Raw genomic sequence first — 27,750 nt, forward strand, 5'->3', positions numbered from 1 at the left:
TTGAGTTCCCAACTGAAAGCTTATCGAGTGGCGCAGAATGTGCTGAAATAGTCACGATTACCTGCTCGCAATGCACTCCCCTTTGACTCCCCTTGAAATATCGAATCCCTGCCCTGCAGGATAAAGCGACGCTAGTCCTTTGAGCAAACTCGGGCACCAATGGCGACGAAGGGGAATTGGCGGGCTCGGCGTATCCTAGTCGTTGTCAATACGCCCTGTTGGCCGTTGCCTTGAGCTTGTTGAGCGGCCGTGCGTGTTTTCCTTCATTGGTGATAAGACACGCAGCGCGAGATGTGTGTGTGCGGGGCAGGGGGATGGGGGTGGCGAGGGTTATCCTGGCTGCCAGTCATTATCCCTTTGTCACACACACACCCGCACGTTTTCCCACACTCACCCACCCACTCCCCACACACACACACACACACACTCGCAGCTACGAGCACAAGCGGGCAGCATCGAGCAAAACAATTCCGTTTACATTTCCCACATCTCCGGCGAAGCATGCAGCCCCACACTCCGCACACCACACTCCACACTCCGCACACCATTACACCCACGAGTGGCGTGCGCCGCCTTCCTTTTTTCCTGATTTGCCTCCTGTTCGGCTGCCTTGCATACTTTTGGGCGCCCCCGCCGCTGGGAACCGCACATGTGTGTGTGCCGCAAACAAACAAACAAACAAAAAGACAAACAAACAGGGACCCAAAACAGGCAAAAGTACAACAATGCAGTGCCTGCAAATTTTTAGAAAAATATACAAACAGACGGGGGATGGAGGGGGCGTGGCATTATCTCATGTGGCAGGCACATTCGCTTAAATGCCGCTTAACATATTTGATTTTCCTTCTTTTGCCAATTTTTTCAGCCGTATTTTCCGTATTTTTTCGCGTTGGCCTTGTTTGTTTTGGTTATGCGATTGTTGCTGCTGTCAAAAGCTGGCAAATAAATTTGCATTTCGACAAAGCGCGAGAATTCACACATGTTAACCCATTAATGCCCCAACTGAGCCACTCAAATGCTGCGACTTAAAATGGCTGAAAATTGTAATGTCCTGCGAACTTTCGTAGCACTTTTGGCCACTTCCACAGTTTTCTGCCAATTTGCAGTGGGTTAATGGAGCAAAGAGCGGTGCGCTTTAGAAATGGGCGCCTTCATTTGAATGCCAAAACACGTTTTTAAATAAATCAGCGCATTAATTATTCGCGCTTGCATAAATCGCTGCGCTGTCGATGCTGCCTGCCCCAGGAAAATTGGACTCCCCCTCTGCCTCCACCAGCAATTTTCCGATTTGGCGACCGCCCGCTGCTGCCAACACCTCCGCACATTTTTATTAGCTACGCATAATTGCTGCGGCAATAAAGTTGTTTTTCCCTCTGACCCCGCTGGCCGGAAAAAAAAGGGACGAGGTCGAAGGACATGGTCATGGACGAGCACGAGGACGAGGCTATGGATGTGGACATGGACATGGATATGGGTGTGGATGTGAATGTGGGGGAGCCAGGAGGCAGTGCGCGTGACCCGACAACATAACGACATTTAAGTGGCCACCGCAGCAGGAGCAGGAGCAGCAACATTGGCCCAGTGGCATTGGTATCCGTATCAGTGGCAACGGGCGGAGTCCTTCTGCTCCAGGCTGTGGGCGTGGTCTCGTCGCTTGCCATGTTTGGCAACATGTTACAAAAAATTGATGCCATTGCTGTTTTTCCCATCGTTGCTGCCATTGTTGCTGCAGCTGCACTCACTATTTATTGTTACAAGCTGGGCAAAAGTGCTGGGAGTGAGCGAGAGATAGAAATGGTTTAAAACATTTGCCTAACATGGCAGACTTCACAAATTCTTGCGGCAATATTGGTTTTTGGCCATAGAAATGCACAGGTAATACAGCTATTGAATAGCTCAGCGGATAATCACAAGAAATTACACAATAAATGTCTCGCTTCAAAAAAAATAGTTAAAAATGTTTACTTCAAAAAAAAACCTTTGGTATTTAGAGTTCACGTTCTTTACGCAGCATGCTTCTCATATATGTAGATCTCTGGGGAGGAATAGTTGCTCTGCAACTAATTCTTGGCATCCTGCTGGGCCTCCTGCTCCCAGATGCCGAGCACGTCGAGCAGCTCATCGAAGGAGGGCGGTTCCTCCAGAAACCCCCGGTTGTCCGGCACATCGACGCCCCGCATTCGCATGCAGATGGTCTCGACGGCCCGCCAGTTCTCCACGCTCTCCGGAGGAGCTGCTGGCACTGGGACTTCCCGCAAGGCGCTCTCGCACAGGTCGTTGTTCCTCCAAGCGCTGTCCCAGCGCTGTTCCTTCCCTTCTTGCCAGCGAATGCAGGTGGAGCCCCACAATGGATCTCTTTCGGAGCTCTCACCTGCGGAGATGCTCAGCGGGAAGTGATCGTCGTCGTCCATCAAGGAAGACAAGTCCCGAGTCGGAGGATTCCTTTCCAGCGGCCGGAAAGAGGAGGCTGCCGGAGGCGTCAGCATCTCGGGCATCAGGTTTTCAACCACCCGCCTGTTGTCCAGGTCCTCGATGAAGAGAAAGTCCGCGTCCTTGATCGGCGGAGCTTTGCAACCGGACGGCAGACTCTTCGAGTTCTGAGGTGGTTTGCCTTTACTGGTCGACGGCTGGCAATCTGGCGACTGAGAGGAGTCCCAAAGGGCAAAGAACTTGGGCATCACCGTCGTCACAGCGATCTTATCTTTCAGGTTCTCATGGCAAACGAAGTCGCCTGCACCCACTTTGCTGCGCCTGGGATCGGTCAGCTGGCTGGTGTCCTTGATCTTGGTACCTTGACTGCCTGGAGGGGCAACCATTCCTGCCCTGTGATCTTTGGCAGCCTTTTTCGGTGCCTTTCCTGTGAGGGTGTGGATCTTTTTCCCAAGGTTTGCCAGTTTTGAATCGGGGCAATCGTCGTCGTCGCTTGAAATGACAATCGAACTTGTGGAGACAACTTGTGTACTGGTCAGCTGGGGGCTACTACGATTCTCCCGGGCGGGAACGGTGACATGGACGGATTTCCGCCAGTTGAGACCAAGCTCATCTATCTGCGGAGGGCGTCTTAAGGAAGTGGCAGCCAGGTGGCGACTCCCTGGCTTGCGATGATGCAGGTTTTCCTTGTTGCTCGTCTTACTCGAAGTCCCAACTGACTTGGTGGGGGGTAGAGCACCAGTCACCTTCGGCAAATACTTAGACGTGGAGCTTTGCTTCAGAGTTCCGCCCAAAGTGGGTCTTCCATCCAACTTTGTGATCCCGTTTCCCGGCGAGGGAGTTGTGGGGAACAGGGTCTCCACCGTCATCCGCGGTCCGGATGAGGATGGTCCGGCTGCTCCCTCCGCTGCGCCGCTCCTGACGGGCACCATGGGGTTTATTTCGACCAACTCGCTTCTGGGCAGGGACACCGAGCGCTGGTTTCGGTTCCAGAAGCGCTTGGACTGCGAAGTGGAGGCAATATGTTAGGTGTGAATGTATGTGACTTATGCCAACTCTTGCCATTGCGTGCTCTTGCAACTAACTCCTCGGATGGAAGAGTCTGGATAGAAGGAGTCCACGTGGGGATTGAAGAGTCCGGGAAGAAGGAGTCCACGTGGGGATTGAAGAGTCCGGATAGAAGGAATCCACGTGGGGATTGTCAATCACGAGGGGCGGAAGGCGATCTATGATGGCGTCAATCTCGAGGTAGAGTTGCTACGATTCCATAGAAGAGGATTGTATACAAAAACGGATTTAATGAAAGCCGCACTATTCCTGGAAATAAAAATAAACACTAGCAACGATTTATATGAGCACTTTGCATTTCAAAATGATTACCAGGTGCTGCCAACTTGCTGCGAAGTGTGCTTTCAGCGGCGGGGCTGCCAGGTAACAGTTCCGATTAAAGTTTACAGCCAGTGCTGCAAAGTGTGTAAGTTTACGAAATAGATGTTAATATGTTATTGGTTTTGACTTCATTTCATCCCCATATTGTAATCCCAAGTGGTTAACTATCTTCCTAATCGGCTGAACTCGACCCAGTGCCACAGAATGCAGGTGGTGCCTCAACTTGTGGCCATTTCATTCCATTTCACCCGAAGGCGCCTTTCTCATGGCCACGCATCGAGGTATTCAGGCAGTTGTCGTCCGGTTTTGGCCAACCAGATCCCGATCCGACGTCACTTCCAGTGGCTGTCAATGGCGTGGGCGCCATTGTTTCGGCCAGCGTGTAAAGCGCGGAGGGAAATTGTTATTTAATTACTCAAGCAAAAGCATGACAAGTGGAAATGTCGCCTGGTACCAGGATCCGGCATCCAGAGTCAGGCTCAGCAGGTTCAGCAGGCTCAGCAGGCCTGTCAGCTTGTCAGGAGCAGGCGCCATGGAAAGCAGCCTCCGCCGCCGCCGTCGCCGTCGTCGCATTGGTCACTCTGCCGCTCGCTTTTGTTTAAATTTAAATTCTATAAATAAATCTGCACGAGGGCGGCGGTGGGCGGTGGGGCGTATTGGCCATAAGCACTAGCAGGAGCAAGTGGGCTGCGACTGCAGTTGGCATCGCTTCTGGCCACTAAACAAAAGCAGGCACTGTGCCGTGCCCATTCGTAAACCATTGTGCATGCCCAAAAATCGCAGGACACTTATTTGTGGTGGCTGCGGAGGGTCTGGAGTCCTGCGAGTCCTGGGAGCACAGATTCTGGTGTTCTGCTCGGGTCAGCTGAGTTGCCTTGGGCTATAGCGATGGTCTCTAATTGTATAAGGTTTCCTTGGTGACAGAGATACATATAAATACACAAATGGCTGCACAAAGCCGTCATTCCTTCAGCTTTGTGAACTAAGTTAAGAAGACAATAGGTGTGGAAGATATAAATTTGTTCTATATTTCGATTCAATTTATTTATAATTCCTTCGAAAGCCACAAACATAAAAAGCCCAATATGAAAGTAACATCTTCTTGGGATCGTTATAAAACATAAAAGCGATCAAAGTTTGACCTTAAGGATATTTGTTGTGCATCTCTAGCTGTGCGGAACAGTCACTTTTACAATTTTGAGATACTTGTTGGCTTAGTAAAAAGAGTAAACTCCTAATTTATAGGGCAAAAATCGCTATTTTGGCCAAAAATATCGATCCTGTGGTCCAAATCAGGAGTGTTATACCTCGTTGAGCTCGCAATGACATCCACAATCGATTGGCATTCAAATTTGGAAGATTTATTTTTTGTCCATTTTTTGCAAAATTTGATGATGGTACCCCTTATAAAAAATGCAAAAATTGGCCAAAAATGGATTTTTGAAAATCGCCTGGATTGCGTTAGATATATTTAGTTTGGGTTATTAGACGCGCAAAAAAGTAATTTTCAACGGTTTGTGACTATTTTTGGCCAAGTTGTGGAGGTGACCCTTTTATTTGTCAACCAAAAAACCGCTATTTTGGCCAAAAGAGTCGATTTCATGGTCCAAAAGATGAGTGTTATAGCTCGTTTAGCTCGTAAGCACACCCCTAATAGATTGGTGTTCGAATTTGAAATTTTTATTTTTTGTCAATTTTTCGCAAATTTTGATGATGTTACCCCTTATCAAAAATTCAAAAAATGGTCAAAAATCAATTTTTTCAAAATCTGCAGTATTGCGTTAGAAATATTTAGTTTGGGTTTTAAGCTATGCAAACAAGTTATTTCTGAAGGTTTTTGACTATTTTTATACATTTTACACCGGGTTTCCAAACAAAGCATTGTGAAAAATTCAAAAACTACATATGTAGTTTGAAATGTATTTTTGAAAAGCTTAGGCTTTTAAGCTAATTCGACAACCTTTTAAAGTGTCCTTTCGATGTGCATCTTCCTCTTTACAATCTGAGCACATCTGCCGGCCAGTTCATCTGTTGCCCTTCCATGTGACAAAGTTCCCCCGGATCCATCCAGTTGCTGGCTGATTTCCAGATGCTTTATGGCACAACAATCGGTTGTTCCCGCTCGAGGAACCTAATGCATGCGAGTTCGACAGACTCGAACGCCTTGAGCACAATGTTAATCCGATGTAAGCTCGTGTCCAAAGTCCACAGATCTCCACATCATGCTTCAATTGTTCCCGACATATTGTTCTCGACAGACCTCAGCTCCAACTCGCCATCCCACACCCCCGGAAAAAAGGAGGAGGTAACCCGGAACCCGGAACCATCACATGTGCTCACCTTTGGCATCAAAAAGCAACCACAGGGGGGGGAGTGCAGGACGAATAAAAAAATAATCACGAGCATGGGGATGTTCGAAAAAACGATGTATGTAGGTTGGTTGTTTGGCTGGTTGGTTGGTTGGTTGGCTGGTTGGATGGCTGGGGAAATAGTAGTAGAGATAGGAAAGCGAGCAAAAAAATCTCAGCTGCAAATGACTTGTGTGCCATTGAGATAAACCCGAAATTTATTTATTTTTGCCATAAACCCGAATGCAGTCAAGGCAAAAAGGACTTTTGGCCAAAACCATTGTGATTTTCTCTGTGTGCGCGCGTGTGTGTGTGAGTGTGCGTGTATAAGTGTGTGTGTGTGGCAGGCATTTGTTGTGCCTGTATTTGTGTTTGAGCTTTCGACAGCAACAACAAAAGCGATGACGATGGCAACTAACTACAAATCCGTAGGCAATTAATTTGGCTAGAAAGCCCAAAAATACAAAACGCCCGCCCGCATGCCTGCGTATTCCAACCTGTGTGTGTGTGCGTGTGTGTGTGTTGTTTGCGGAAAATGGGCCAAAATGAAAATGGGGAGGTGGGCTAAGGGGGGGAAAACGGAAGGGGCTAGTGGAAATGGAAGAGCGCCGCGCTCGACGTCACCGTCAGTCAGTGGGAAAAAACGCAGAGAATCTGGCCAAGGAAAAAAGCAGTTTGAATGGAAATTCAATTGAGTGACATGAAAATGGAATTTTTCATATTTTCCCACTCTCCCCCCCTCCCCCCTCCATGTTTTTGTTGCTCTCTCCGCCGAGATGAGGAAGCTCGTGTTTGGCTGCCAGGCACATCACAAACACAGTTTGTTCTTCATGTTGCTGCTGCTGCCGTTGCTGCTGCTGCTGCGGCTAACAACAACTATGGCATAGCAAAGCTGTGGCAGCCACATCCTCGCACCCACACAGCCGAAAGAGTCCTGGCGGAGATTACGCCCGTTCCTGTCATTGCTCCGCCCCCTGCCGCCCCTTGCCACCCCCTGCGCAACAAAAAAACGTTTGCTTCTGACATTTTCATAATTAGGTATTCAAAATCTTTAATAACGGTTACTCTTGCTAGTTGTTGTTGCGGCTGCTGTTGCTTCTGCTACTGCTGTTGCTGCTTTTGTTGCTGCTTCTGCTGCTGCGGCTGAGAGCTGCCAGTTGCCACACACACACACACACACACGCACACAGAAATACGCATATTATCCTTATGGAGTTTTTGTGTCTTTGGGGCATGCGACTGCTGTGGCTAGAGCTTCGTTTGCATGCATGTTGCTACTTCTGCTGTTGCTGCTGCTGCTGTTGCAAGTAGTGGTTGCCACTGCCGCTGGTGGCTGCTGTCAGTGCTGTTTCTAATTTAAGACAAATTCCCATTTCGGAGATGGCTGATAAAGCGCTGTCAGTGGTGAGTTATTGAGAAATCAGCACAACTGTGTAATTGCTGCTGTCACGCAGCAGCAGCAGCAGCAGCAGCACTCCGCCTCCTCAAAACGCCCTGCATTGTCCGCACTTCAGTTGCAGTCCACGTTTTTGCGCTCTTCACTTTGCTTGCAGCGAGGCAGGTCCTTCCTTGGCTTTGGCTTTGGCTTTGGCTTTGGCTTTTCATGTCCCGGCCAGGACACGACAGACCAGACCAGGACAGGAGCTACCAGGACAGGACAGGAGAGGACAGGAGAGGACAAGAGAGGCCTGCCGGATTGCCGCTGACGGCGACAATTTTAGCGCGTCCTTTGCCTCCTCGCCTCTGGACAGGACAACCGCTGAGCAACTGTCTCCGGCTGTCTGGAAAGGCAGCTGGGAGCAGAAGCACAAGAAGCGGGAGAGGGCATCTTAATAACCCGCCCAGTGGGTGGCCAGTTTACAAGGCCATTACCATCCATGGAGTGTTATCTGCCGACACCCAGTTGCCGATTCCCATATCTGGCTACTCCCAGCCAGAAACCCTCCCCCCCCTTCCGCACACAGGGAGCCGTCGCCCAAACAAACAGCTTCATTCTGACCTGCTGGCCTAGAGGACGCATCAAGTGGGTGGTGATGGTGGCGATGGTGGTGGTGGTGGTAGTGGTGGGTTGCTCGGGATTGCTCTGATTTTGTTTGCCGAACTGCCGCTGAGCAAACAACTTCCTTATCGCAGCGATACACGCTGCCTCTCGCCAGATAAACACACAAGTGGCAATTGGCAAGTGGCAAGTGACGCATGTGACGCATATGCAGCAGCAGCGGGGGCACGGCAGTGGCGGCAGCAACAATGTGTCATTCGTTGTTTAAAATAAAAATTAATAATTCAATTATGCGTCAACAGCATTCCGCTGTTTGCCCTCCCCCACATTCCCATCTATATCCACATCCACATCCCCATCCACATCCATGGCCATTCCCAGTGCCATGCTTTTTGCGACTGGCCATTTGGGAGCGGACTTTTGGTCCGGTCTGGTCGCAGCTGTTGCCTGCCGATGTATGCCACTCCAAATTGCCGTGATTTCATTCAATTTGTCGCAGCAGCAGCAGCAGCGGCAGCAGCAGCGGTGGCGGCAGCAACAAATGTTGCCACTTGCCAGCCAGCGCGGCCCAAAATTGTTTTCGTTTGCTACGCTCCACGTTCCATGAGAATTTTCCGGCTCTTCTCTCTCGTTTCCATTCACCATTCGCTATTGCCGCTGCCAGTGGCAGTGCCAGTGCGAAATGCGCATAAAAAATGCTGTGTCCAACGCCCACAGCCTCCCAAAAACCAACCCAAACCAACCCAACCCAACCCATCCCGCTCCCATTCCATGCGCCATGCCGAACCAATCCCCCCCAGAAATCCCAGACGACGACGACGTCAGGCTGGTGTGCCAATGCACAATTGTTGTTTGTATGAGAAAATCTCGCCTAATGGCGTTTTACATTATTTGCCGCCTGATGCTGCTCTTCCGACGACGACGACGACGACGACTTCGCTGCCATGGCCAACTGCTACCAAGTAGTAAAAGAAGCGGCCTTCCGCCCACCAGAGCAACCACCCAGCACCACCCAGCATCACCCAACTCCACCCCCTGGATTTTCCGAGCACGGAGTGCCAAATACGCCCTCTCTGTCGCTCCACGTTCAAGTTTGTGGCTTGGGGTGTTAGGGTTTTCGGTTGTGGCAAGTTTTGGCCCATCGAAGGGCGTGGGGAGCTGCGGCTGCTGGACAAGATGAATGGCCACTTATTGGCCAAAGCGGGTTTTGTTTAAATTGCGGTGGTCAATTTGTAGGAATGTATTGAAACGTCTTCGCAGGCGTAGATTGATGGAGCCACCAGATGGCATGCCCCAGGGACAGATGTGTCAATCGGTGGCTAATTGCCAGCGGGATGGGTTGAACGACTGGACTGGGACCATAATAGTAGCACCTTAAGCTGCAAGCTGAATGTGAACGATATTTGCAGTTGGTTAGTTCAGCTTAACTTCATTAAACTCGCCTCGAATGAAATAGTTTCTCCGCTGCGCATCTGGTAGTTTCCTGCCCAAGTGAACCCCTATGATTGGGAACATTCCCAGGGATTAGGAAATCGAATGCACTAACGAGCAAATGTGTATCCTCACCACCTCCCGCACTAATTGCTCTTGAACGCTGATCTCTGCTGAACCCGGGATGCGACCACTTCCAATTGGAGATCCCGCATGGCGGCGAACCGCGGCGAATCGCTTCCCATTTGCCACTTCACGTGGTTCACGTGGTTGGGGTGGACCAGAGTCGGTCGGGGGTGGACCCACTGAGCATTTGACATGGTGTGAACACTCGCATAAGGCCCACTTTCCCGCTGGCGGGGGAATCCCCCAAAAGGGAGCGGTGTGGGGGTGTGTGCACAATTGGCTGGCAATTTATTTAAATATCGGCACGCAGTTGGGCGCTGAGCTGAGCGGAAAGAGCTGAGCTCAAGACCGAGGACAGTGCCAACTGGAATGCCAAGGCAGAGTGGAGTGGATGCGAAACAGCAGCGGAGAGAAACAAGCTGCTGTGCTGCTGTCGAAAAGGAAGGAATTTTTCAGCTGCCTTTCGGGCAGATTGTTCCAAGTGGAGGGAGGAGGGAGGAGGGGCGTCTGAGTGCGGCAGCAGCTGATGTTAATAGCCCAGCGGGCCAGCGAGTGTCTGCCTGCCTGCCCTGCTGCCAGTTTCAGTGGCGGACGCACGGGTAGAGCGGGCAGGGCGGGCAGAGCGGCGCAGCCGGAACAGCTGTTCCATGTGCAAACGCGCAGGCGCCTCGAATCCGACGCGGATGCCAGCCGCCGTCCGAAGGCCGCTCGGATTGCCGAGCGGAGCGGTCGAACATGTGCTACCTGGGCCGCAGCAGCGCAGCAGCGCCGCAGAGCAGCGGAGCAGCCAGTCGCCTCACAAACAAACGCCACTTTCGACTAGTCGGACGTGCTCAGCTCCGCGGCAACTCTCAGTTGTGTCAGTTCGCAGTGAAGTTCGCAGTTCGAATCGCATCGAAGATACTCGCATACTCGCGTGTGCCGACCCGCAGATACTTTCGCATCCATTCAGTTTCAGCATCAGCATCAGCTTCAGCTACAGCTGTAGATTGCGTTTCTGAGTCCGATTCAGAGGCAGATTGTGAGCCAGTCGCTTGCCGCAACTCCGAGATGCCGGTTCGCGTTTCGCGCTGCCGCCGCCGTTCCGACAATGATTCGATGGTAAACAATAACAGCCACTCGCCAGCGGTCGCCCAGTGCTAGGTCCAGCGAAAGTATCTCGCAGATACAACTACTGCAAGACTACACTACTAAATCAACCCACAAGATACACTCCAGCATCTACGCAGCAGCGGAAGAGCAGCAGCGATCTGCCAGAATGGTGAGTCCATGCAAATTGTATCTCGACGTATCTCGACGAACATGAGCTACGGCCAACACATGTTGATTGCGGCCAGCTGTCCTCCGCCACTCAAACACTCAAAGTGTCTTTGGCCTTAAAGAGAACACACACACATGTATCTACACATGGTCGCATCTGTTTTTTATCTGTTCCTCGGGCTGGGCAACTGTGTAGCTTGTAGCTCAAGCGAATTCGCCGCGCGCAATTGCAGATACGAATTCGTTTGTCGTTTGTCGTTTGTCAAGTGCTCGAATAATAGTTTAAGACGCCACACGTTGCGAGCAGGGAAATCTCGTTTCCCTCGTTTTCCTCGATTTCCCTCGTTTTCCCTCTGCTTCCGCAGTTCAGTTGCGCTGCTTTGTCAGTTCCACGTGCGAAATTATAAATTATTTGCCCGCTTTTTGCCGCTTTTTGGATGGCAGGGGGCAACATCCAGTGGGTTTTTGGTCCATGACTTTGCCCGCCGCCGCCGCCGTCTGTTTCTGATGGCCTTGTGCGCCGCGCCGCGTTCCCAACAGAAACAGAACTTCCAACTGCAAATAATTGCAGCTGGCTGCCATGTGTCGCCGCTCCGGATCTGCTGCCTCCACCGTCTGTCGATTCCATCTGCTGCTACATATCTACGCCGTATATCAGTGGTCGCACCCCGAGCTCCGGTGGCCAAACAGCCTCCATCTGGGTACTGCGTACTGGTAACTGGTAAATGGGAACTCGGTACTGGTAACTGGTAACTGGGAAGTCACTGGGGAAACCCTCGCCCAGATGGGCCTTTTCCAGCCCACAGTTTATGGTTGGCAGTAAAGTTTTGAGTGCCGCCAGGGCTAATTGATTGCGCTATCAGCTGAATCAGTCCCTTAAAAAGTGAATTTTCATTTGAACTTACTTGAATAACCAAACCATTTAAAAATTATAAATATTTTCAAGAGCATCTGCTCTACTAGTCTCAGATTTCAATAAGCAATAATCAACCTCAATCCTCAATCCTCAATTCAAATGCTCGTATTATCGGCTGGTTGATCTGGCGATCTTCCGCGGTGACTCATTCTGGAAATCACCTGGTGGATCTGGCCTTGGCTGCGCGGCAGCTGTTGCCACTGCGGATCAAACGGGGCAGGTGGCAGTGGAGGGATGCAGTGGATGGATGCAGGGAGCGGGATGCGGACACTTGTTCGGTGTGAGGCCAGCTGCCTTTTGGCCCTTTGGCCGGCTTGTCTCTTGGCTGCTATTGTTATGGTTTTCGGCAGTGCGGTTTCACTTCCATTCTGAATTCCATATACCATATACCATTCACCATTTACCATATTCGATATTCCATATTCCATTTCGACCATCTCCTTGCGCTTCCCAGCGCCGCTGTCATTGGCATGACACCTGCATAAACATTTTAACAGCTTGTGGACTCCGCCGAAGCGGTCTGTTTTGTATTGTGTTTTTCTCGTTTTTTGCCGCCGCTCATTAAACAGCGCAGTGCCACCGCAAAAAAGGCGAAAAGTGCTAGTGGCAGAACTTGGTCCTAATTGGGGGTTAGACTAATTGATACCCAGTGACACAAAGGGCTAATGCGATAATCCAGGTATCTTACATATGTCACTTCGTGAATATCAACTATACAAGCTGCATTATTATCTTAAGATCAAGACCATTATTTTATGTCTCTACTGGCAGAAGATATTCATATACTATGGTAATTTATGCAATCAATTTGTTAATGATGAGATAAGGACTATTCTTTCCGTTTGGAGCACCCAATCGATTCGGCCTCGAATCACTGCCATTTGAAATGCCTACGGCCAAGTGGACAGCCTAATCGTGTTCGGCAAATAGATACAATATATTTCAGGACCAATTAGTGTCAGCAATTTAATTTTGTTTTGGCCGCTGGGCAGCTCAGCTGGCCAGGATCGGCAATAGGTAGTGGGTAGTGGGCAGTGGGTGGTAATAGGCAATAGGTAATAGGTAATCGGTAATCAGCGGGCAATCAGGCATTCAACAAAGTCCTGCTAAATAATGCATGTCCTTCGGGTGGGGGGAGGTGGAGGGTGAAGGGTGTAGGGGGGCTACTACTCCACTGGCTGGCTGGCTGCACATGGTGATTGAATTTAAAATGGACAGCGGCGAAAAAGGGCAAAGTTATTAGCGTAATGGTCGGGGGCAAACAAAACACTGGCGAACCTGAGGCAGGTGAAAATGCACATGACAAGTGCAGCTGTTGGCATCAAATTAGCCCGCCCCCCTTTCCACCTCCCATTTCCCCCCTCAATCGCCATACGCCAGTCGCCATTCAACATTCGCCATGTGCCTGCAAATCCGGGCAATCCATCAAGGGCTCAATCAATCATTAGCACTGCAAACGCAAACGCAAAGGCAAAGGCAAACTTCGGCGGGAAAGCGGAAAAGCGGGTGAGCGGGCAAAGCGGGGCAGAGCGGGAAAACCCAAAACAAACAGAAAAACTTTGGATTTTCACACCTTTTGCAATTAAGATGCCGCCTAGACGACATTGACTAATGAGACGCCATTTTGTTTGCGGCCTGGCGCAGCTGAGCCAACAACAGACAACATGGCGACCGGAAATAAGTCAATTTGCTTATTAGACTTGTCAGTGGATCCCCCCTCCCCCCTGAAAGAAGCAGAGTGGAGCGGGGAGTGGAGCAGATTGGAGGACTCCGCCTGGAGCCCAAACGCAAACATTGCAAATAGGAACGAGCCAAGCACGGATGGCATGGTTTCCAGGGGAGAGGGGGCGGAAAAACGAAAAGAAAAGCCAAAAAATCGCGCAAATGTCACACACAGAACAGCAACTAACAGCGGCCCCCGAATGGAAAAGCGGAAAAGTGGAAAGGCGGACAAGTGGAAAGCGGGGCTGCATACGCTTAATCGAAAAAGTCAAAAACAAAATTCGGCGTCGCTCTCATCCAGTTCAGTTTTCCTACTCCTAGTTCTTCTGCTCGCCTGGCTGCCTGCCTTTTTCCCCGTTTTTCCCCGTTTTTCCTCGCTTTTCCTCGCCTTTTTCCACTCCGCTGTTGTGGCTTTTCCACCGCCCGCCACTGTGGAATTGTTGGCGCTGCAAGTGGCAGCTTATTAAAAAGACGTGGGCCACAGAATGTTTTGGGGGCAAGCAAAAATGTCATAGGAAAAGCCAGCGCCAAAAAAAAACAACGAATTTTCCTCCGCCAGAAACAATGCGGCAATACTATGGATAGACCGCGTTCGCCACTGCCTGTTTGCAGTTTAGTTGGGGAAAACTATATGGGAGGTTTATATTTTCAATTGAGTGCTTGCTAAGTATACGCTTTCCCAAAGGCTGAAACTATTTCCGTGATTTGGAGGAGTCTAAATGTGTCCCTTGACCTTTTGGTGGCCCGAACTCATTATTAAAATGTCAAAGCCCGTTTAACTTCCTACATCTGTCTTTATAGTAGTAGTTTGTATACCCTAAGTAACATGGATATCATTTTGGAACTTGAACAAACCATTTACTTGTATGCCATTCGATATTCCATGAGTTGCGCTGAAATCTCCTCGCTGCCTGGCCATATATTTCAAAGTCTTAGCCATTAACCTTAGCCCGCCCACAAACGGCGCCCGTCCGGAGCTCCAGCGCCAGCTGCACTGCCCAGTCCGGTGGCTCTTATGTTTTAAACATTTTGCCGGATCGGGACAAAAAACTGTACTGTGTACTGTGTGCTGTGCTGTGTGCTGTGCGGTGTGTGGTGGGTACGAGTGTCCACGAGTGCCGCATGTCCAGTACAATCGCAGATGCCAGAAACGCAGACGCCAGTCGCTGGCAGGCTACCAAATACCAAGTGCCCCTGCCGGCATTTGAATTGGATTTGCCAGGCGCCACAGCGCAGCCCTAAATCTCCGGCCCAGACTGGGCTGACCTTGTCCCGCACACTCCCACATTCCAAGGAGCAGGAGGAGGAGGTGGTCGAGGTGGAGTAGGAGGAGGAGCAGGGGCGTTGGATGAGAACGACAACGAAGCAGCTGGCACAGCTGGCGCAATATTTCTTGCCCCAGATGAAACGCAGATGATGCCGCAGATGAAGAGCAGAGGAAGATGAAGAGCAGGGGAGCAGAGGAACAGGGTTGTAAGTTGTCAGGACACAGTTGTTTGAGCTGCTGCCTCGAGTGTCTGCCACAGATTTGTGCCAAAAAAGAGTGGCACTGCTGCTGCAGGGGCATGGCATGTGTTGCTCGTTCAAAGGGGGCAACATTCATCGATTTGGCCAATCCCACAGTCCTGCGACTGTATCCTGTGTCCTGTGTGCTGCTCCTAGTAGACCGCCCAGGTGCATCTGCATCCGTATCTGTATCCGTATCTGCATGTGTATCTGTATCCGCATGTGTATCTGCAACGGTCGGGCCATCGGGCAAGCAGATACAGCACACCTGCTGTCACTCGCAATTTTTAATTGAAAACGGCAGCGGTGGCTGCTCTGCCGTCTAGAGCAGCCTTTTGGCCAAGAGACATCAGCGTCGACACGTGCCAGCATGTGTTGCCATTTGCTGTTGCTGCCACTGCTGCTGCCACTGCTGCTGCCACTGCTGCCCCTGCTGCTGCTGCTGTTGCTGCTGGCAGACAAGTTGGCAAAAACTTGAATAGCGTCACGTGCTGCTGCAAGGCTGGCAGAACGATTTTCCAATCAGAGGAGAACGAGCGCCGCCAGCGGTGGCAGCTGGAAAATCTTCGCTTGCAACAACACAGCCCGGGAAATTGCATTCCCGCAGCAGCAGCAACTCGAGCATTGCGAGCAGCAACGAGCAGCAACGAGCAGCAACTTCGCCAGCTGGCGGCTATCAGCTGCCTCGCTGGCATAATTGGGATGCCTAAATACGCTTTGCGGGCAACATGTGGCAGCCAAATGTTCTCCATGCCCCATGCCCCCCTCCTTTCCCCGCTCGCAGTGAAGCACATAAAGCAGTTCGTATCGGAAATAAAACAGACCATAAAGCCGATTAAGCGCGACACTCGTCCAACTGTTTTTGCCTCGTAGTTGCTGCTGCTGATGTTGCTGCTGCTGCTGTTGCTGATGTTGCTGCCTCTGTGACAAGCCATTATCTTATTACGTCCCACACAGGCTGCAAATGAAGGGTGAAGCGGGGAGAGGGGGCGTGGCAGGGGCAGGAATATTCGCACGTGCGGCCGAGTAGTGTAAAAATGCTGGTGTTGCTGTTGCCATTGTTGCTACACCCCCCTCTTCCCGCACCCCTTCCTGTTGCTCGTTGTCAGTCTGCGTGGCTGTGTGTGTGTGCGATGTGTAATTTAAAATGACGCCAATGCTGCGGCACGTTGCCTGCAGACACACACACCAACACACCAACACACACATGCAGAGGCACTTTGGCAGACTGAGAGGCGCTTAGCAAATAGTTGACGAGGGTTGCCTCTGAACTTCCAGCCAGTCAGTGGCCAATTATGTAATCGCATTGCCCTTTAATGAGCACGAATTAGGGGTGAAAACGATTCTTTTTTAGTTTGCAAATCAGCAGGGTGTCGAATTTGAACATGTGGTAAACCAATATCGGTAAAAGGATTTACCCTTCTAATTAAAAACAAATATCTTAAGGGCTTAGAGAATGAGCCCTACTGAGATATATAAAGACTATATAAATTATACTCGTTTAATTGATAGTTCCTTTCGTTGGGAAAGTCAACAAATCGATTTTCGGGCCATAATCAAAAGCTTAGTAGTCACTTTGCGGCATTTTCTCACATCTCCATTAAAAAACGAATGTCTGTAATTGTAGTCGCCTGCCGTGCAATTAACCCCAGAACGCCGGCCGCCCACTTAATGCTAATTACCCAGAACCCAGACCCCAGACCCCCTAGACTCACAGCGCCAGAACTCCTCGAACAACCCACTGTTTCGCCTGCGCCAGCATACATTTGTAGCTCCATGTGTAATGAAGCAGCTGACGCAGCAAGTTGCAAAAAGTTTTAACTGCGAAACGATGTTGCTGCTGCACAGGTGTCGTCGCCAGTCACCATTCGCCGTTCGCCGCTCGCCATTCGCCATTCTCCCATCGCCAGTAATCCCTCCCAGAAGCGGGACGCGGGTCGGGCGCCACTTGCGCATAATGACGCACAATGCGGACTCTGCTGTCCGGCAGTCCACTTGTCCAGCTGTCCGGGAGTCCCAGGTTGGAGTTTCGAGGTCCGAGGTCCAGTTGCTTGTCATTCGCACACACACATATGTGGCGGGGGATGGCGAGGGACGAGCGGGGGGCAGGGTAAATGGGCAGCTTACCGGGCAAGCACATGCAGCTGTGCTGTGATTTCCCATCCTCTGGCCAACCTCACGGTGACCCACCTCCCACCTCCCACCTCCCTCCTGCTGCTCAGCTGGCCTTCAACCCCCGGAAAAGCCACCCGCCCTCCGACGCCCCATTTTCCACATCCTTTGTTGTTGTTATTTCAGTTGGCGCGCCTTTTCGTTAACCACTCCTCGTCCTTTTCAACCAGCTCTCCTACAATCTGTGTGCGAGTGCGAGTGTGTGTGTGCTTGTGTGTGTGTGTGGGTGTTTTTGTTAGCAAAAGGGATAAAAGTATAAAATGCTTTGGTGTCCAGCGCCCTGCCGCCACTGGGAATTAAATGAATGTCGCTTAAAATGTGTCCTTTGTTTTTTGCGATTTCCGCCAGCCTAATTGAAAATTATGCAGCGAAAATGTATTGTGCCGTTGGCCTCCATTTGTCAAATCGTCGAGCATGGGCTGCTAATAGTTGCCACGCAGTCTTGCAAGTGAAGTGATGACTACTATGGAAGATGCTACCGCTTGTGGCAAGTGGAGGGTGGGGCAGAGTCAGAGTAATCCCCAAATCAAAAGACCCGTCTAAAGGTTGAATCTGTATAACTTCAAAAGGAAACACGCACCTTAATTCACAGAGGTGTCCAAATTTCCAACTCAGAATGAAAATCACATCCCTGTAAGTGGGATTCCTTGATGACTGGGTACCTGTGCCCATAAATCACGCCATTGATATGCCCCAAAAAGTGAGTGCGTAATTGGGCTTCTATCCCACTGTGCTGCCTCCGTTTAAATAATTACTTTTCCTCTTGGCAATTTCGCCGGCAGCCGTCGCAGCCTCAGCCTGCCACATTTCCCCCTCAATCCAGGATCCTGGATTCTGGATCCTGCAGCCTGGATCCCGCTCCTTCCTGCCGCTTCACATTCAGCTACAGCTACAGCTACAGCTTCGGCTTCAGCTTCAGCTGGCCCAAGTTTTGTGGGAAAAACTTCTGCGGGCGACATTTTCCATTTTGCTGCGATGGAAGCTTGTGAGGCTCCCGGCTCTTTGAAGTGCTTGCCTTACACTGGACGAGGACGAGGACGAGGACGTGGAGGGGATCGGGTGCGGGTGCGGGAGTTTGGGGGTCTGGGTGAACTGGGGGCGCCTTCTGGCGACGACAGGCGACAGCTGCTTGAGCGACAACGACACGACTGCTCCTGACATTTGATTCATTCGTCATAGCCAGGGCCAAAGGCGGCAGCTGCCGGCTATTAAGTGAGTCAGAACCACCACCACCACCACGAATATCCATTCCCCTCCAGCGGCATCCCACTCCACCCACTTCCCAATTAAGCTCACCTGCCGCCTTTCACAAACACTTGTTGTTTGCCTCGGCACCACCACCACCACCACCACCACCACCCACTACCACTTCCACTTCCAGCGCCTCACGCATGTTTTGTCTGCCTGTTTTTTGCGAACTGTGGAAAGACCTCGCTGCAAAACACTTGTCAAGTGTTCCCGCGACTGGGGGATGGCAGAAGATCCAGTCCAATGGGACTTCCCAGCGGAGGAGGGATAGGGGCTGGGTCGTCATTAGGCGGCCCTCAGTTTGGCGAACGGCGAACGGAGAACGGCAGCTGGCGGCGTGTCAAGTGTTTGTTTTTAATAGAATTTCATTTGCGGCATTTGAGTGTAATTTCGCTCTGATGCCAAACAGCTGCTGCCACTGCCCCCGTTGCACACCCCCCTCCCCTCTGAAAAGGGGGGCTGAGGTATCCCCACTCGATTGTAAATATTGCCGGCCGCGACGATTGACTTTAAACAATTGCTCTAAACATTTCTTGCACCTCGACGGCGGGCAGAGATTGATCGAAAACATGAATGAAACTGAGCAGGTTTTTCCGCCTTTCCTGCGGCTTTCCTCCGTGTTTTCCCCCTCCCCCCTCCTGCTTCCCGCCTTCCTTACACGAAAGCACGGCAAGCTGCACAAACTCCCACAGTCCGCAAAGGTATTTACATATTTTAGTGATAAAAATCAACACAAAAATGCTCCCCTCATGCGAGCTGGACATGAACAACTTTCAGGTGGGGAGTGTGGAAAGATGGGTGCTTGCGTGGAGCGTCGACTGGGTGGCTCGTGGGTGGTTGGTTGGTGGTGGGTGGTGGGTGTGTGGTGTGTGGCCGGAACTCGCAGGGAAGTGGGTCGCAGTGATGGGTAAACAGGAAGCGCAGTGTCGAGTCAATTAGCAAGGCTGCGTTCTCGATCTCGATTGGTCCCCCTTTGAGAAATCGGCCAGGTTTCCCCATGGATTTTCATTTAGTCGGCCGCCGCGAGTGAAAAGTTCTTCGACTCAATTACGAAACAGGTGTCTACGGCGTGCGGACCGTTGGCAGCTGTCGGCATTCTTTCTCTCCAAATTGGTTTTTGTCTATGCCATTTGGAGGCCAGGAAAAATGCCGAGAATGTGTAGAATATTGATAGATACAATATTAGTTGCTGCACAAAGGTGCGCCCATTAAATGGCACCTAGTAATTCCTTAAAATCCGTTTTTGAGGCCACTCTCAAGTGCAAATCGTGAGGATGAACGACAGCTAAGAGTCCTTTGGGGCAGCTGGTTTGTTGTTGAATGGCAAGTGCATATTTAAAGTAATCGCACTTAAGCGCCTCTAAAATGGAAGCAATTTGGCCAAATTAAAGCGGCTAAAGCAGCTGTTCTTTCCTCTCGAGGCGAACAAAAGCCCAAGGTCTCCGCCTTTGAAAGTGTATTTCGGTATTGCGGGTGCGCCCAATTTGCATGTCAGACAACCATTTAATCAAATTGAAATCAAATAAGTTGAAAACATAATGTGAGAACTTTGTCACTTGATGTTTTCGTCTATCGCCCGGATCCTGGGAACCTGAAAACCTGCAACCTGGCAACCTGCACAGTCTGCCGTCTAAATTAGCTGGGTGTGGGCACCAGCTCCTCCCCATATCCCCCAGTATCTCTTCCAGCTAACCGCTTCCCCTCCTGCTTCCAGATGGCGCTCGACGGCAAGGCGATAATTAAGGAGGAGATTACCGACAAGGACGCCTACGACGCAGCTGCGGCGGCGGCAGCAGCGGTGGCAGCGGGCGCCGCTCTGGCGGTGGCCTCCGCTGCGGCCGTCCAGGTGCCACCCGCGTCATCGTCCTCGGCGGGATCAGCGTCATCGGCAGCCGCCGCGGCCACCAACAACACAACATCGGCGGCAGCCACAGCGGCGGCAATTAGTCGTCGGCTTAAAGGTGAGTGGAGCACATTAAGTAGACTGCACTGCGAGAAAAGAACGGGGCGGAAGTTGTGTGCATTGTAACAGGGCACTAGTTTCACAGGCTACTTAAATATATATATTTAGCTACTTGGACTTGTTTGTAGCATAACTATCAGTGCCAAAGCAAGCTACTTAGGATGCCAAGCTTAAAGTCCGGGATGACCACGTTTATGATTGAGCACTTGAAGTGCCAGTGTACGTTCCAAATCCCCAATATTTATAGCTGTTTACTGGATGGTGTGAACCTGAGCAGCTGTACGTGCTCCGCCATCCTTTAAACTGGGATCCAGCTCCAGCTCCACTTTGAGTTCCATCTGGAGCTGCACATCAGAGCATTTCGGATTCGTTACTTTTAAATGGTTTTCCGAACCGAACAGGGACCACAGGCCGCAGTCTGCCGACTTCACGGGTGTATGGGAATGAAAAAGGCCAAAAGCATTTGCTAGTTTGCACCGCACCCCAAAACTCTTCCCCCGAAAAAAAGGAGGAGGAAAAAACGGCAACCGCTGCTGGCATTGTTCCCAGCATCAGACCAGCATTTTGTTGCCTGCTTTTGGGCGCCCGACGTCGGCAGAGAGAGCAGTGGCGGTGGGGGAAAGGGGGAAAAGGGGATCATTGCGGATTGTCCGGATTCTGTGGACTACCTGCGCCTGTTCCCAGGCAAATGATGTGTGGCCCAGCATTTAAGTCGCTTGAATTTCTTTCCTTTCACCAGCAATTAGCATTTTCCGGGCAAACACAGCTCTCAACTGTGTGTGTGTGTGTGTGTGGACGCCACTCCTCCCGCCGATGATAATCAGAAGCAGTGCATGATGAATATTTGCCAAAATGATTGTTTTCCCAAATGACTATGCCAGCAACAGCAATGACAGCAGCAGCAGCAGCACCACCACCACCACCACCACCACCAACAACAAACTAAACTTGCCAACGTTTCGTTTTGTGCGCTCGACTGCAATCTATGGGACGCAGCTGTGCAAATTCTGTTGCCCACATAGACACACAGCACTCACACACACTCACACAGGGACGCACACACACACACACACAGAGAGACGCACACACAGATGCATGGCTGGGACCACGCTGCGTATACGTAACCTTAAATCGATGGAGGGAGCTCATGATGCTGGCAATGTTGGGCCAGCAGTCGAAACCTCCCGAGTCCTCCGCTCGCAACATTATGTTTTAGAAAATATGTGAATTGTCAACACAGAATTTTCGTAAATAGTTTTTCGGTTTTGCGTGGGGTTTTTCTTGGCAGCAGCTGCCGCTCGGCCAGCAACTTTGGGTCAGCAGTCGAGGCTTTGCCACAACAGGACCAAACCAAAACAAACCGAAACTTTTAAGCCCGGTCAAGTGCAATATTTTACAATTGTACACCACACCAGGCGGGGCAAAAGGGATGTGGCAATGCTGGCCAATTAAACCCGGAAAAATGGAAGTGGGGGAGGGTGGGGCAGCATGTGATCCATCATTGTCTATGCTTGGCGTTTGATAAGAGCCGCCGAGTCGGTTGACTGATGCCTCCGACTCCGCCTCCGACTCCACCTCCGACCACGACCATCTGCAGCCGTATCCGTGTGTCTGCCATCGCCCATTCGTTTGGCAGTGGAGGTGGCTCTGGGTGGTCGTGTGGCCCTTCGATTGGCAAGGCGGTGGCGTGCCTGAATGGCTGTGAAAACACAGCCAGTTGCAGCTGTATCCACAATCATTATCACAAAAGCAAACTGTGCAGCAGCCGCACGGCAGCAACAGCAGCAACAGCAGCAGCAGCAGCAGCAGCAGCAGTAGCAACAGCATCAGCATCAGCGGCAACATCAACTGACTGCCATTCCCATCGTCGTTGTCGTCATCATCGTCCTCATCATCATGGTCATCAGCAACATTCGCCGCCCACAATGTCTGTCAGCCACCATCTAGCCACCCATTCACCCACCGCCCACCAACCCACCGAACCACCGAACCAGCGACCCACACCCATAAACAATTTCCATTAGCTTGTGCAAACAAAGTTTGTGTGTGTTTGGTCGTTACAGGCGACAAATGTGTCCTAAGCCTTTTATTTTGCACCAAATGGTTGCCACATTTCAGGAATTCAGGAAAGCGACACAGAAGTAAGCGGCTTCTATGTTGCAACCTACATAGCAAGAACAGACCCTTCAAATAGGTTGAAAATACATTCAAATAGTGGTTTTTTAAAGGACTAACAATACATTGTTGCATACATGTAAAAAGTTCATGTTTTATGTATGTGTTGTTAATAGAGAGTTACTTTATTCTTTCTTACTGCATAAAGCCCCTTTCCAAATGCTGAAACCAATTCACTTTGCCACCGTTTCGTCGCCTGACAATGAGTTTCCCAGCTTCTCCGTCCAGCTGCGTCCTGCGGATTTGCGTTAAGCTTTCATTTTTGAGCTACACCATCGCTTGGCAGGATCATGGTTGGCTGCGATGGGACAGCACGTACCGCAGTGTGCTGCACCCGCACCCGCGCCCTTCGTCATTGGAAGACCACCCACATGCTCCCAGATCCACCCGAAGCCACCCACATCCTCCCACATCCTTTCACATCCTCCCACTCGTCCACTCGTCCTGCAATTAGTGCGTTATGTGGTGCTTGATTTGCTTGCCTGACTGGGCCCAAACCACACACACAGCACACACACAGCGCACTTTGCAAGGGCCAAAAATGTTTGCTAATTTATTTCCCATGTTCAAACAAATTTGTTAATGCCGGCCGGCAGTTGGTCTGCTATGTAGTGAGCCTGGTATGTAGCATCCAGTATCGAGTATGTAGTATCCAGTATCCAGTGTGTAGTAGGTTGTAGGTTGTGTGTAGTTGCGCAGTTGACCAGATCTGTGGGACAAGTGCCGTAGCTTGTTGTGGTTAGGTGGCACATATATTTCCGCTCCTCGGTTTCGGCTAATGCATTTGTAATGCGCCTGGGCTGCACATCCGGTCCTGGTCTCCAACTTGGACTTGGACTTGTTTCCCATGTTCCAGGATGAACATGCAACTAACCACTTGTCCTCCTCCTCCTCCTCTCTTCCCACCACCAACGAAATCAGCCAGCAGCAGCAGCAGCGGCGGGGACAAGAGCTCCTCCTCATCCTCGAGCAGCAAGGACAGCAGCAGCCACACCTCCAGCAGCAGGAGCGAGAGGGACAGGGAGAGGGAGAGGGAGCGGGAGCGCGAGCGGGACCGCCTGTGCCGCACTCCGCCGGACTCGCCGCCGGACAGCTCGCGCAGCCTGGCCCCCCGATCGCCCCACTCCCCCCTACAGTTGCACCAGCGACCGCAGCGCAACGCCAGCGTTTCGCCGGTGGTCAATGGCTCCTCCTCGGGCGGCGGAGGCGTGGGATCCTCCGGCACTTCGCCCACGCCCACACCGGGCAGTCAGCACGCCGCCTCCTTGGCCGCAGCCGCCGCCGCCGCAGCAGCCGCCCATGTGGAGCAGGCGCGTCTGGTGGCCAAGATGCGCAAGTTCCTGGGCGCCCTCGTTCAGTTCTCCCAGGAGCTGGGACAGCCGGAGGTGAGCGAGCGGGTGCGCGCCCTGGTGCTGTCCCTCTGCAGCGGCAGCATCTCCGTGGAGGAGTTCCGGCTGGCCCTGCAGGAGGCCATCAACCTGCCACTGCGGCCGTACGTGGTGCCGCTGCTCAAGAACAGCATCGCCCTGGTGCAGCGGGAGATCCTGGCTCTGGCCAGGGCCACCAACCAATCCGCCCTGCAGTACGTGACCAACAACGAGCAGGCGGTGATGGAGTTCGCGCCCCACGGAGTGGCCAGCGCCGAGTTCGGGGACATATTCATCCAGCTGGAGGCGCCCACATCCAACGGCAGCAGTGCGGTCTTCAAGCGCCGCTCCTCCGACTCCATGATGGAGCACGGCGGGCACAACGGCCTGCAGGAGTGGAGCGAATACATGGCCAGCGGGGGCGCCGGCTATCCTCCGCCGCCCAGCAAGCGCCTCCCCCCGCATCCCGCCCCCTCGGTGGTGGCCTACGGGGACTACGGCGTCTCCTCCGCGGAGGGACTGCCCTCGGCGGCGGCCTTCATGCAGCGCGACGAACGGGATCTGCGGATGAGCGAGGCGCAGGCCAGGCACGCTGCCCCGCCCCCGAGGGCGGCCAACCCACAGCCACAGCCCCAGCCCAATCCCAATGCAGCTGCCGCCGGTGCTCCGGGAGCGGGTGGCGAGGAGGAGTGGAAGAACATCCACACCATGCTCAACTGCATCTCCGCCATGGTGGACAAGACGAAGCGCGCCATCACGATCCTCCAGCAGCGCGGCATCGAGCCGCAGCATCCCAACAGCGGCCAGGAGGTCACCCCGGCGGCCATGGCGGAGCTGCGCCGCCAGACGGAGGAGAAGGTCGCCGAGTTCAAGCGGAATGCCGAGGACGCAGTGACACAGGTGAGGCAACACCCCCTATTCGCATTGGCAATGATTGGGTCGTTTAGTTATTTGATGGTTAATAAATACCCCTTTATGGTGTGTCCTCCAGGTGAAGCGGCAAGCTGTCATTGAAATCCAGCGGGCAGTGGTGGCTGCTGAGACGCGGGCTGCGGAGATCATGACCCAGGAGCGCCTGCGCATGGAGAAGTTCTTCATGGAGATGAGCCGCCATTCCAGCGGAGAGCGGGATCTGGACAACAAGTCGCCGTCGATGGCCAGTGCACAGAATGTAAGTGCACTTAACTTGTTAATTAATACTCAGTTTTCTAACTTGCAACCACTTTCAGGGCAGCAATCTGCAGCAGCAGTGCTGGAACTGCGGCCGCAAGGCCACGGAGACCTGTTCAGGTTGCAACATGGCCCGATACTGCAGCGCCTCGTGCCAATACAGGGATTGGGATAGTCACCATCAGGTGGGTGCTCCATACTATGTTAACTTGATTGACCAGGGATTTCCTCCTATACTCTGTTGATAGCTTATTTATGATCGTCTATTTCTGTGCTTTCCAGGTGTGTGGCAACTCCCGGGCCAGTGAGCTGAGCGCCAAGCACCTGCACTCGGCCAGCAACCTGAGTCTGCGCAACGCCATGGCCACCCGCTCACCACCCACTCCCAACTCGGCGGCCCACCTGCAGGCGGCGGCAGCTGCTGCGGCTGCTGCAGCAGGAGCCCGGGAAGCGGCCAGTGCTCCAGTTGGAGGACCTGGGGCAGGAGTGGCCGGCGGTGCGGCAGCGGGAGGCGGAGGCCAGTCCGGCGGCGGAGGAGGAGGAGGAGGAGGCGGCGGAGGGGGAGGTGGCGGTGGAGCTGCGGCTGCTGCTGTGGCCGCCGCCACTCCAGGTGCGCTGGTGGCCAACGGGTTGGGCTCCAAATGACGCATTCGCATGATGAAACCCAAGAAGAAGTACTTGTGCTAGTCAAATTAAAGGGGGTGAACCACGAAACCATATACACACACTTAAACGTATGCAGCTAATATAGAGTTATCCAAAAACCAAAAACGAGGAAGATGATGAAGTAGGTGATGCTTAACATCCAGAATCGCATAATTAGATACAGATTGATGTGCATTTTCACTAAAGTTTATACATTACAACGTTTCAAGAAGGTCATCGTAATGAGCGGGTCGAATTAAATGGGTTGAAAATCCAAAGGAAGAAAACCAATATTAATTACTCACAAATCTCACAAAACATTTTACGGAATTTATCCAGCAATTCTCAGCCTGTGACTTAATGTATGAAATCGCATTTTTACCATCAGCACTTTCGCGCAAGCATCACATAAATATTAATAACAATATGTGCACACTAATAATGAATTACATAAGCAAGCAAAATCATTTAAATCGAGAAGAAATCAAGTAGCAGTGAAATTCTGTAAGTAATTCTGTATTCTGTGTAAGCAACCCAAAGCGAGTAAAAACAAAAACAAAAAACAAAAAACTGAACATAGTAGATTTTATTAATAAAATACAATACAGTATATTACTACGGATATGATTACGATTATGGCTAATTTATTGAGCGAGTTTAATTTATTGATTAGTATTTATTGTACTCCCTAAACTAAACCTAAAACCTAAATGTACTTTTATCATAAACAAATACCAAGTAAATGTTAAACCTACAAAAACGCGGGCCGCAAGGCTCCGGCAAACGAAAACCAAGAAACCCAAGAAATAAAGTGTTTTAAACCAAACCAAACCGAAGTCGAAGTTGAAGTCTCGATTCTGAAGTCTCGATTCCCATTTCCAAATGCGAATTAGAAAATAACATTTCGATTGGCAGCCTAAAAGAAGGCCATGAAAAGCGCATTAGTGTGAGGCGGGTGTGCGCCTGAGAGTGTGCTACAAAACCACAAACTACTGTGATGAAATTTCAATTATCGTCACTCAGCTGTGTGCTCCCTGTCGGTGTGCGTATGTATGTAAGTATCTGTGTGAGCGCCAGGGTGAGTATCTGCGCCTGTGTGTGTGTGCATGTATGGCACACCTGCTGCTGTCGCATTGCAAGCGAGCAAGCAAAAGCTCGTTAGTCTCCCCCTCTTCCTTCCAAGGACGCCCACAACATTTGTTGCACACGCACACACATGGCCTGCGGCTACCCACCCACTCACACACACACACACACACACAGAGACAGCAACACTCGCACACACCAACACTCGCAGAGGGGCAGCAGCTTGCCTTGGCTTTGCCTTTGTCTGGATGCTGTGCGCTTTTTTGCAACCCTTCAGCCAACAACAATGATGATGATGATGGTGGCATTTGCTACCTGATTTCCCCCCTGCTGCCACTACCAATACCACTTCCGGTTGCGAGTGGGATTCACATGCACATTCAAATGGCTGCACGTCCAGCTCGCAGCTCGCATGTGCTACCATTTCCATCTCCCTGGGAGTGCTCCAGTCCCCAGTCGATTACCCCTTTGTGCCGGCCAGCCTTTCGTTGGCTTCTATTTAACATGCAGTTATCGTTTGTTATCGCCAGCAGCCACAAGCCAAGCTCCCACAGAAGCAGCTTGTCAACAGGCAGCGAAGTTGAAGAGGGATGACAGTGCTGGGCGCAGCAAAGTCCGCACTCCGGACTCCGGAATCCGGATGCCCTGCAAATCCCTTAATTATATAACCTAGCACCGCTGAGTCTGCAGAATTGGGGGCTGAAGTGTGCAAGATACGCGTTCGCTGTCAAAAGAGCTTGGCTAGAAGTAATCAGCCCTACTGCGAGTAGGCTTCCGGAAAACAAGGACCAAACATA

General features: G+C 51.5%; 2 protein-coding genes across 2 annotated transcripts; one reads left to right on the plus strand and one right to left on the minus strand.

Moving 5' to 3' along the window:
• Positions 1–1,937: 1,937 nt before the first annotated feature.
• On the minus strand, positions 1,938–3,790 carry LOC122614078. Its single transcript, XM_043788550.1, has 2 exons — positions 3,493–3,790; positions 1,938–3,434 (listed from the first exon to the last, which is right to left on the minus strand). The coding sequence occupies exons 1-2, from the start codon at positions 3,493–3,495 to the stop codon at positions 2,061–2,063; spliced, it is 1,377 nt and encodes a 458-aa protein (XP_043644485.1). The 5' UTR covers positions 3,496–3,790; the 3' UTR covers positions 1,938–2,060.
• Positions 3,791–10,661: 6,871 nt separating this feature from the next.
• On the plus strand, positions 10,662–27,723 carry LOC122614527 (protein CBFA2T3). The gene is made up of 7 exons (XM_043789090.1): positions 10,662–10,984; positions 20,262–20,508; positions 23,607–24,952; positions 25,044–25,223; positions 25,282–25,407; positions 25,505–25,743; positions 27,627–27,723. Exons 1-7 carry the CDS (start codon positions 10,982–10,984, stop codon positions 27,721–27,723), a joined length of 2,238 nt encoding a protein of 745 aa, XP_043645025.1. The 5' UTR covers positions 10,662–10,981.
• The last annotated feature ends 27 nt before the right edge of the window (positions 27,724–27,750 follow it).

The sequence above is a fragment of the Drosophila teissieri genome, chromosome 2R (assembly GCF_016746235.2).
Source record: "Drosophila teissieri strain GT53w chromosome 2R, Prin_Dtei_1.1, whole genome shotgun sequence".
Classification (NCBI taxonomy): domain Eukaryota; kingdom Metazoa; phylum Arthropoda; class Insecta; order Diptera; family Drosophilidae; genus Drosophila; species Drosophila teissieri.